The sequence below is a fragment of the Vidua macroura genome, chromosome 21, assembly GCF_024509145.1.
Source record: "Vidua macroura isolate BioBank_ID:100142 chromosome 21, ASM2450914v1, whole genome shotgun sequence".
Lineage (NCBI taxonomy): Eukaryota > Metazoa > Chordata > Aves > Passeriformes > Viduidae > Vidua > Vidua macroura.
The window spans coordinates 9,779,437-9,790,854 of NC_071591.1; the positions used below are offsets into that span (position 1 = coordinate 9,779,437).

Sequence of the window (11,418 nt, forward strand, 5' to 3'; positions counted from 1 at the left end):
TAGTCAAGGCATGGAATACAGTAACCTCCAGACTCCAACTACCAGGGCATTTGTAATGTCCTGGTGCTGTGATTGCTCTCCTGTATCTAACAGATCTGTGACTCAAGAGAGCCAATACTAGAGCCAGGTTTTCCCCAGCCATCCATTTCCCCAGGTTTGTAGAACAATTTCTCCATGGTCTGCAGCTGAGCTCCCACTGGGCAGCCCAGGGTGGAAACTGGCAAACAGGGAGGTGAAACAGCCATCCACTTCCTTGGCAAGCCAAGCCAAGTCAAGCCAAGCCAAGCCAAGCCAAGCCAAGCCAAGCCAAGCCAAGCAACCCAGAGCTGAGCACGCTCAGCCCTCAAGCACATCAGCATCTCCTGGGGAAGGACAAGATTTGCTGCAACAGGGAAAACTCTCCACGTCAAGGCATCACACCCACTGTCCTCCTCCTTCAGAGGTGTTCAGCCTCAGAACATCCTCTCCAGTTCAAGCTGCTGCAAAAGGCTCATAATGACCATTAAATATCTAAGTGGAAAATGGCTTTGACCTCCAAAGCCACCTTCTGCTTTGCATATCCCAACTTGTGTAGCCAGGATCTTCCCCGCTGCTTTTATGCACCACTTCCCAGAGAAGAAAAGGTTAACAAGGCTCCAATGCCACTTCCCAGAGTGACTTGGGCTGGAAGGAGTGGGAAGTCCATTTGTCATCCACAGCCAGCAACACAGGATCAATATGAACAATGAAGAAAGAGTAATTTAATCTCCCCGGGACTAAATTTCAGCACAGTGAAATGTAAAATGCTTTGGAGTAGCATAGCTGGAGCTGTGCAAGAAAAAAGGTTTAAGCTTCTGTATCTTTTCATACTAACAGACAATGCTGAGGTTTTCCCTGTTTTTGGATTCTTACGTGTTCAGTTCCAGGCTGTACCTTTAGACACTGGCTTGAGGTGGCAGCTGCCCAAACTGTCCTCCTCAGTGCTTAGTATCTCACAAGGAGGCTCTGTCACATGGGGAGCTCTACAACCAGCCCACAATCCCCACTGTGAAGACCAAAGGGGTGACCATTGTGGTTCACCCATCCAGGAGGACAAGCACATCATGGATGTTCCTGGCACCTGCAACCTTTCTGTCCAGGCAAAAAGCAGGACTTGAGCCTGGAGCAACACACAAATGCAAAATCAGGAACTGGAGTGTGGCTGCTTCAGGGAAGTGGTTGAGTCAAAATCCCTGGAAGTGGGGATGCAGCACTTGGGGACATGGTTTAGTGGTGGATGTGGCAGGGTTTGGTTTGCAGTTGGACTCATTGACCTTGCAGGTCTTTTCTAACCTTAACAGTTCTATGATTTTAACATTAGGCTACTCAGCTGCAAGAAAATTCCTGAGCTACTCCTGTACTCCATCTCAGAGGTGGTTAAAGCTTGGCAAAAGCTACAGCTGATCTTGCACACCACCGGCAACAGCACGGCCTTAGTAAGATGGCTGGGCATGAGATTCCAAAATCTTTTCCACCAAAACTTCTGAGACTCCAAGGCTTCCCATGGAAATGTTTTGTATTTGCGAGTCATCACTAACCATTCACAAACAGGGCATGCACTTAGACCATTGGGAAAAACTTAGAAGCTTCTCTTTTGCATCAGCAGTCATTCTATGTAGAAAAAATAATAGCAATCGAGTTCTCAGGTAAATTATCAGTGAGAGAACATGGTGATTTACACAAAAAATGCTGAATTATGATGATAAATCTCTAACTAGTTCAAAAGCTCCACGAGCTCCAAATTCATCTGTCATTGTCTCCATTCATCTCTTTGCCAATGCCCGAAGCTGTTTTGTCTCTCTGAAAATCTGAACCAATGCTTCACCTTTAGCTTGCAAACCACGGGCTCAAAAAAACAGTACAAAGCATTTCCTAAGATCAAAATTGATAACTAGCTAAGACAGAGCCAGAGAAGCACTGCTGCCCTCCAGCCCACCATATTCCATGGTGAAAAGAGTGTCACTCAGAAAGAGCTCGAGCTGGAAGGTGCTGCAGTGTCTCTGACCTCACTCTCGTTTCCCTAGGCAGAGGAGGGAGGATGGTACAATCCAAGGTGCCAGAGCTCCTAGAGAAGATATCAGGCCATACCCAGAGCTCTCGTGCAGGTCAGAAGCACAGTTGGGCATTGCTCAAAAACATTGCTCCCTGCCCAGGCTGAACCTGCAGCTCTGTCCTGGCCATTCCACCCGGTGGCTCTCAGACCCTTCAGGCCAACCCAAGAGCAAACAAACGTGGCCACGTGGGCACAGCTCCCCAGCCCCGGCGAACACAGCACAGCGTGCAACGGGGGGTTTCCAGCCAATTACACCCGAAACTTCACGCTAATTATTCTGCCTATTATCTCAGTGCTTCCCTTCTACATTGCTGCTTCCCGAGCGCCATCGGCTTCTCCTTGGCCGTGCCTCAGCGGATCTCCCGCAGATGTCTGCACACCCCTTTGCCAAGGGGACTCTGATGGCCACACTTGCTCCTAGTGGCTACTTGCCCCTTGCCAAGCCTTTTGTATTCCTTCTGTGCCCTCACAGTCATCTCAGCTCACCAGCACCCACCTGGATCTGTGCCATTTCTCTGCTCTCCTTGGCTACCCATTGGCTTGATCAAAATAAAGCCAGAGCAAAATTCAAACAGATGGTAGCTGTTCTATTCATCCTATTCTTTTCTCTCTCTTTTATCTATTACCACAAGTCACACAATCAGATTTTTCTCTCAGTTCAGCTCTGTCTCCACTATCACTGCCAATGGAGTTCAAGCCTCCTCACACCACTGGACAGCACTGGACATAAACCCCTTCAACTGGGTTGAGCAGAGTCTCTGAGCAGAGACACCTTGGGATAATTTAACTGCCAAGAGATGAAAAAGAAAACTTGTTTCACATAAATGAGATGAATACAAGGTGCCTTACAGCTCCATAGGCCAGTGAGCTATAACCCTGAGTGTATGACACTGCAAAAGCTGCATACCAATGAGCAGGTAGCACTGAGAGGTGATCAGCTGATGACAGGACAAGTTTAGCCCTGACTCATCTGGAGAGAAGTTTTCATTCTAGTGGCAGACCAGACCCGCATGTCACACAGTCAGCACAGCTTGATTTAACAAAAGGACATCAAGCAGGGACCAGAGCTCTAGAACACTCTGCTGCTAAGTCTAACCAGCATAGACAAGCCTCAGAAAACATCAGCATTTCCCCCAGCATTCCATCAGAACAGCTCCAGGAAGGGAAGGAGGGACAGGGCAGCACAACAGAGGCAGCAAAGGCAGCTGCCCTTCTGGGGCATTTTCCAGAACTCGCTGTGCCTCAGATGTAAGAGCTGGACTCAGGTCTGGAAGAGAACTGTGAAGAGGCACAGACAGTCTAGACAGAGATTTGCTTGAAGGAGCAAAGCCGCCAAATAACAAAGATCTCAATTACAATGTAATAAGCACAGAATGGCTTTCATGTCTCTGAAATAATCACATCAACGGGATAAAAGGGGCCTTGATGCACACGAGCAGCTATGAGAAACTGATGCACATAAATTTATCCACCAAACTGACACTTACAGAGTGAAGAAATGCAGATTGAAACACTCAGAGATACAGGAAAGACCTCAGATAACTCCATTTAGCAGCAAGCTAAGCAAAACCTGGACTATTCAGGAGTATTACATGGAAAAATAAAGAACACCCACCACCTTCTCATGCACCTTCAGAAGTAATGCCCAGAGAAGTTGCAGCAGGAATCTGTTGTGACAGCATCTGACAGTGCTGCATCTCAGGCATACAGGAGAGAAGAGACCTGCATCATCGGGACCTACATCCTCCTACAACAGCAATCCTGCTCTTGTCACCAAGCAGAGAAGGGAACACCTCCAGCACAGCCACAGTTAACAGCTCAGTCATTAAAGACTGTTGACACCTACCTTATTTAACCCTAATAGTAACAATACCCTGACAAAAATTAGTTTTCTCAAATATCTATGTAGAGAAAGGGTAGCTGGAAAATTTTAATTTTAAAATTCTCATACTCAGTAAAGGGAGATTGGATGTCAGCAATGGGTCTTAGAGACCCCACAGTATTGGAGCAATTTATGACCACAAAGTTTGGACAGGAGAAGAGAGAAAGAGCAGGCAGAAGTTAAAGGGAAAAGGCAATCAAAGAGACAGTTCATACCACTCATCAGATAATTCAGGACTCAGAAGCAGAAAAGAAGAATCTAGACTCCATGAAGAACCCCAAGCTAAGCCAAAAATCACTCACGCAGTAAGAAGCCTGGGATAAGATACATGGTCACTTACATTTCATCAATGAAAAATCTACCCTTTCACAGCAACTAATGCTGTGTTCAAAGCCACTCTTCATCCCTCTCTAGGCAAGAAGAGAGGGAGTGAGACCAAATTCTTATCCCTCTGTAGGCTATTCTGGACTAGATGCCAAGGTCATGGAATTGGGCAAGACAAACCACACTTTTGACTCAAATATTTCCTGAGCTAACAACTGCAAGAAGAGATGGTTCTGGAACACCCAGCAAAAGCCTCACGTCTGCTTGCTCTCACCGTCACGCTCTCCCAAAGAACAGCTGTAGGCCAGCACAAAGCAGAGCTGCAGGAAAACATCTGCTTTATTGCCTCATTTGGGGTGCCAGTGTTTTCCTGTAGGTGTCAAGAGGGCAAGGGCAATGAAAGCCCATTTCTGAAGGGCTTTGGTTCATCTGCACCCTTGGAAAAGTTCTGAGGAAGCCAAGGAGCACAGGTCAGACAGGCAGAGCCAGGGCCCTGGAGAGGCTGTCAGCGGAGGGGCAGCACCAAGGTCACCGCTCAAGGACAACTGCATCAGCCCTGCCTTCAGCACTGGGGCCCAGGAGCTGCAGGGCAATAAAAGCACACGCAGGGAGGGAACAATCCCTCCTGACAGGGAGATCTTGCATCCAAGCCCTTCAGAGGCGATCACAGCAGCAGCACCAAGTGCAGCCCTTCCCGGGCGTGCAGGGCGCTGCAACTCCCCCAGGAGAAGACGACCATGGAGACCAAAGTCAGCAGTATTGTGGGTGCTCTCCACAGTGTTGGCACCGAGCAATTGTGTCCTTAGTTTGTAAGAAGCCACTTAAAGACCCAGCACACAACAAGCCGCATGGAGCTTAATTAATGCTCCTGGGACATGAAACTCCCCTGCTTCGCTCTGCAGAGATTTTAATTTAACAATCTAGGGAGCCTGCACCTCCTGCCTGGATCCCATTACTCACACCAGCAAACAAGCCCTGCTCCTTGCTCAGTAAGACAGTCAAATGTGCACTCCAGCCACACATAAGAAATATACACCATGGTCACTTGGACTTGCAGCAGAATTCCAGGAGATGATTTTTCTCTCTAAAGAGAAGTCATGACAAATATGAACAGGACAAAGCCCAGAAGATGCAGAGAAGCAATCCCAGGATCCCCCAGCTGCCTACACCCACAGAGCACATGACCACTGCAGCAGTGCTACCCACACAGGTGACCCCAGTGCCCAGCCCTCGTGGGGTGGACAGAACAGTCTCTCTGTAGCCTTACCCAATGTCCTACAGAGTCCTTGCTGTAGATAAGGATGCAGGAGATACATGGAGGAGAACCCAGGGCAGGGCAGAGGAGCTGTGTGTGGTGTGCTCCAGGAAACCTTTCAGCAGGTGGGTCATTGCCACTGTAGGAATTCTAAGCATGACAGAGCCCACGGGAGCAGGGACTGAGCAATGCCTGGAGCGCAGGATGGAGGCACATGGACAGCACCTGTCACCACTAGCACCTTCTCCATGCAAAGAGGCTCTGCAGGGAGCCCCTCGGCAAGTTCGCCAACCTCCTCAAATGATTTTTGGATCAAGAATTTCTAGCATGGGCATCAACAGGGAGACACATAAAAGCACCTGTCCTGTGCCATAGTCTATGTGACTAGATGCTCCTTAAGGGCATTATGTCCCCCAGCCCAAACCCACTCTTTTCTGGTCAAACCACCTTCATTCACAGACACCACAGAGCTCCCACAAACCTGTACCTGCAGCTTGTCAGCAGGTATGGAGCAAACCAGAACCCCCAAGGCACCTCCTGGACTCCACACAGCTGATAGAACCTGAGCAGCATCTGCCCACCCTGGTGTAGGCTAACAAGTCATTACATTCAAAACACATTAGTCGCTCCCAAACACCCACACTACCATTTGAAATCCTACCAATTACTGAGTGTGCTGTTTGTGTGACTGCCTAATCCCACTCCCAGAACCCCATCACAGCACTTGTGGTGCTTTACGTGTCATTTCTGTATACGCACCTGGCTGACACCACCACAAAGAATCCCACTTCCAAATCTCTGAATGCCACAGAAAGCATTCATGTTTTCATTACTGGTTATGGACAGGGTGCAACAAAACGTGGGGAAAAGTTGCAGGCTCTGACTGGAGAGCTTTCCCTCGAGATACTCCAGAGTTTGAAGGATGGATTTCTTTACAACTCAAACAGATGGCAAGGTACAGACAGATTTGGATCTCTTCACTTCAAGCCTTAAGACTTCTCTTTCCTCTGAGCACAGCAGAGATGCCGTAATGCTGAGTTACAGAGAGAGGTGACTGAGATCTTTCAGCAACACGGACCAAGTCCTACACACAACTCCAGGTTATTCTAACGTAATTTTGTCTAACAACACAAAGGAGGCGTTATATAATGCAGCTGAAAAGTTTAATTTCTCCCAATTTTTCCCCAGCAGCAAAGAGCCAGTCTAGCCGAAGCAGAGACAGCGACAGACTGGCACAGCTGTGCTGAAGGAGCAGCTAAAAACCTGCGCCAATGCCCCCAGATAGTCACCGGATGACTGCTGTGACACTTGCACTGCAGCGTGGGAGAAGGGTCCTTTCATCTGGGAAAGGGCACTAAGGCAAAGCTCATCTTTGACAGCTTTTTAAACCTAAGTACCATTAAGTAGCAAATATATTTTCTCGGATTTCCCATGCTTGATACTGAAAAGCACTGTGACCAGGCAGTGAGTGAAACACTGCACTGTAGGACAATATAAAATCAGAACAGACACAGTATAGAACCCAAATCCCTTAACTGGTCCAGGTAGCAGCTTGGGACTCTGCTGGGGAGGGCAGACGTGGTGAGTGCAGATTTTCACAGAGCAGTTTTTCCATTCAAAGAGCGAGACCCCCTTGAAGGAGGCTGCTGACTTTGCCCTCGGACACGCGCACGGCATTTCGGCAGAGGAGAAACCACCGGGCACATTGACCGCGCTTCCGAATTCCCCAATACTATAAAGATCCATCCCTGACAAATCCACTTCTGACACGCTCTTTACCATCCCAGCAAATAAACCCCTGCGGGTGCTGTGGCCGGGCCGATGGCGGGGGCGCCTCTGGAGACAAGTCACCTCTCCAGAGGCTGCGGGTCCGCGGGGCGCAAGGGTGGCACGGCCGCCGCTGCCACCAGCGAGTGTGCGGCTGGTTTGGGGGCATCGGGGCGGCCAGCGAGAGGGACCCGCCGGCAGGGGCCACTCCCCAGCCCCGGGATGGCCCTGGGGCACAAACCCCGGGTCGTGCCCGCACCGGTACCTGGGCTCGTCCTGAGGGTCTCTGGGCTCCCCCCAGCCCGGCACGACCCCCGAAGCGGTCGGGGGCGAGCAGGGTGCCGGCACCGCGGGGCCCCCCGAGGCACCGCCCGCCGCGCCCCGGGCACCCACCTCACTTTGGCCGCCACGGACGACATGGCCTCGTTCCTGAGCGTCTTCCTTTTGGACACGGCTGTGCCCATATTCGCGCGGGGGGTCGCGGCCGCGGGAGCGCTCATCGCCGGGCCCCGCGGCTGCCCATGCCGGGGCGCGCCGCCGCCCCTCGCCGCCGCGCCGCCTCAGCGCCCCGCCATGCCGGCCCCCGGCCCGCGGCCCCGGCCCGCGCTGCGCTCCGCCGCGGCCGCTGCCGCCCCATTGACTGCGGCAGGAGGCAGGGAGGGAGGGAGAGAAGGAGGGACGAGCCCGCCCCGCCGCCCAGGAAGCGCCGCTATATTTGGCCAGCGGCACCTCCTCCGCCCGCCTGACATCATGGCCGGGGAGGGGGCGCGGGCACCGCCTCAGGGGCCGCGCGGGGCGGCGGGACCCCCGCATGGGGAGTGTGGGGCTGCAGCGGGAGGAGGGAAAGGCCTGGGGACACCTCAGGGGGCTGCAGCTCCTCCCGAAGGACAGCTCCCATCTCTACTCTGGGACAGGGACAGGAGCCAGGGAACGGCTGGGGCTGGCCCAGGGCAGCTCAGGCTGGAGAGCAGGAAAGGTTCTTCCCCCAGAGGGTGCTGGCACTGCCCAGGCTCCCCAGGGAATGGGCACGGCCCCGAGGCTGCCAGAGCTCCAGGAGCGTTTGGCCAGCGCTGCCAGGGATGCCCAGGGTGGAGTTGTTGGGGGGTCTGGGCAGGGACTGGGGCTGCACTGGGTGATCCTGGTGGGACCCGTCCAGCTCGGGATCCTCTGTGATTCCACGATTCTACCTGAGGAGAATATCCAGCCAGCAGCCCTCAGACACGGCTGCAAGGGGAGGCCCGGGGGTCTCTCCCTCCAGGCTCCTGTCAGGAATTAGATGTGCAACCTGCAAAAAAATCAGTCATTTTTGACACAAAGATGCAGCCTGCCCTTGACGGATCGGCTGAAAGGTTTCACACACGGTTTATTTTCCACAACAGGGCAGCCGCGTCCCTCTGCTCATGGGGTGGACACGGTCATGAAGGGCGGACTATCGGGTTTTGGACACGACAGCTCCGAAGGATTGACACAAACATCACTGGCTTTGTCCCCTGAGCAGGTCATTGCTCCCCACTCTTGTCCCAGAGCAGCAACTCAGCCGTTGCCAGAGTGACTGGAGGCAGCGGAGCCATGAGGCAGAGGTGGGTATTCAGAAACCCCTTTGTGCCCAGTGTCACCTGCCAGAGCAAACACCTGCCTTGAGATCGTCGAATGCTTGAAAACAAACCCAACAGAAGGAGCTGATCTACCAGTCAGCCCAGTCTTAGAGGATTTTCAATTCACACAGTTGCAGAACTGCTTGGGTTGGAAGCAGCCTTCATAGATCACTTACTCCATCCCATGCCATGGGCAGGGACATCTTCCACTGTCCCAGGCTGCTCCAAGCCCTGTCCAGCCTGGCCTCAGACACTTCCAGGGGATCCAGGGGCAGCCACAGCTTCTCTGGGCACTCTGTGCCAGGGCCTCCCCACCCTCATAATAAAAAATTTCTTCCTATCACACAGTCTAAATCTATTCCTTTGCCTCTTATCCTGGCCCTGATAAAAATTCTCCCACCATCTTCCTTATAAGCCTCCTTTAAATAGATAAAGGCTGCAAGAAGGTCTCCCCAGAGCCTTCTCTTCTCCATCTGAATACTCTGAACTCCTCCAGCCTTTCTTCACAGCAGAGGGGTTCCAGCCTCCAGATCAATTTCATGGGTGTAGGTTTCGATCCCTAAATCCCTAGGGGGGTTTCAAAAAGTGTTTTTCCTTGGGAAAGTATTTTATAAATAATTTACTTTCAGGATACCTGAGTACTGAGGTACTCAGGTACCTGAGTGAGTGGGGCAGCAATATGTATGAAAAAAGCACTTGGATTGTCCCCCTGACTCTGCAGGCAAGTGCAGGAACCCCAGGAACTCAGAGCCACTCGTTCAATAATATTGGACAGAGGGGTAGAAGTTTTATAGATAATTAAAATTCCTACAGGCTTCGTGAAAAGAGGCAGCTGAAGGAGGGAGTGACAGGCACACCTTGTCTTGTCTGTACCTGAGGAAGGGCTGTAGCATAAGCTGTTTCACTGTCCTTCAGAGACCCTGCATGAAGAGACCAAAAGTTGGGGAAAAGCTTCAATCCTCTCTCTCCACAGACTCCAAAGTAAAATCTGCAAGAAAACATAATAGGATTTGAACAAATGTTTGGTCTATTAATCTACCCATTGAAAAATAAAGTAATTTCTGTAGAGAGAGGAAAAAAGATGAAGGTACCCAATTCCCCTAATTTCTGTGGACACAAGGAGCAGGATACAAATACCTCACCAAACAGAATTTTATCACAATCTGAAAAATTCACTATGAGTAACAAATTTTTAGAGCTGTATCTTTGCTGAGGCCCAAGCTGTGAGCAGAAAAAGTGACATTTGTGCACAATAAAGACATGGAAATACTTAACAAATAAGGTCAATCTGTGTTTCGCAACCCTTTTTGCCCTGTATGTAAACTAGACAGGGGAAATGTTCTTTATTTCTATGTTTAAATATTTTGCCAGTTGAAGCAAATGCTATTCCTTAAAAATATAACTCACCCTCCAAACTAACAGGCAGGTCTACTCTATCCATGACACAATTCCCACCAGATCTACCTGGAAGCACCCCAAAGTTGCTAATAGTGACATTTTTCATGTACAAAACAAAACCCAACCCCAATATATTGGATTTTTTTCCACAGAATATAACTCCACTTAAATTTCTACTCATGACTTCCCCTGACCCTGTTTTTTTGTTGTACAGTCATGTCATGAAAGAGTTCCTTCAACAGAAAAGGAGAAAAAAATCCATCTGTTTTGGATGAGCAACTGAAAAAAAAAAAAACACTTGTAGAGAACTGGGGCCATGCAAGCAGTTACAGTCTCCATGAAGCTGTGCCCAGTGCTATCAATTCCCAGAATTAAAAAGCATCCAGATGGATGCCTCCATCTTCATCCCATGTTCAGACTGCTCTTACTTGTGCCTCTTGGAGCTTCCTCAAATTCTCCCTTGCCCGTTCCCCAGCAAGGTCTCCCTCTCTGAGGCTGGGGAGGGTCCAGCCCAGAGCAGGGCTCACTTTGAAGACTGCTCTGGACTTGGCCCAGTGGGTTTTGAACACCTCCAAGGATGGAGATGCAAACCATGCTCTGGTCCATGTCCCAGGGCTGCACCACTCTCACAGGGAAAGATTTCCACAGATCCACTGGGAATTTCCCATGTTGGGCTGTGTGTCCTGGAGAAACACCCAGCCCCATGGCTCCACAGCAGCCCAGGAGCCCTTGCCTACCCCTGCAGATTCCCCTCTTGCTCTCTGCTTCTTCCCTGCCTTCCTTTAGGGTTTCCTCCCTGCTTTTGGGTTTACCCCAGACATTTAGGGGTCTGGGCTACCCCAGAAGAGGAGGCAGCCAGGGGGCTCTTTACAGCTGGAGAGATGCCTTTGCTTCGTGATAGGAAAAAGTCAGGCAAGCCAGGCAGACAGTTCCTACGGCTTCTCCATGGCAACAGGGCCTCCCAGACACGCACACAGGCAAACGGGCCAAGGGGGCCAGGAGCCTCACAGCCCCTCCACCTGAGCCCCAAACTTCCACTCATGGGGCTCTTGTGGGATCTCAGCCCAAAACACCTTCCAAAATAATCACAGCTGGCCAGAGGAATGTTCCCTCCTTCCACCGGGGA

The 11,418-nt window shown here is 50.9% G+C and overlaps 1 protein-coding gene across 3 annotated transcripts in view; it reads right to left on the reverse strand.

Annotated features, from left to right (window-relative positions):
* NSMF (NMDA receptor synaptonuclear signaling and neuronal migration factor) overlaps nucleotides 1–7,833 on the reverse strand; it is a 45,046-nt gene extending 37,213 nt beyond the window's left edge. For 2 of the 3 annotated variants that reach the window (XM_053996637.1, XM_053996636.1), the window contains exon 1: nucleotides 7,693–7,833. In XM_053996637.1, the coding sequence (XP_053852612.1) occupies nucleotides 7,693–7,799 (107 nt within the window). In that variant the 5' untranslated portion in view covers nucleotides 7,800–7,833. The remainder of the gene's footprint in view (nucleotides 1–7,692) is intronic. The other variant, XM_053996638.1, reaches the window with a different exon arrangement.
* Nucleotides 7,834–11,418: the final 3,585 nt, after the last annotated feature.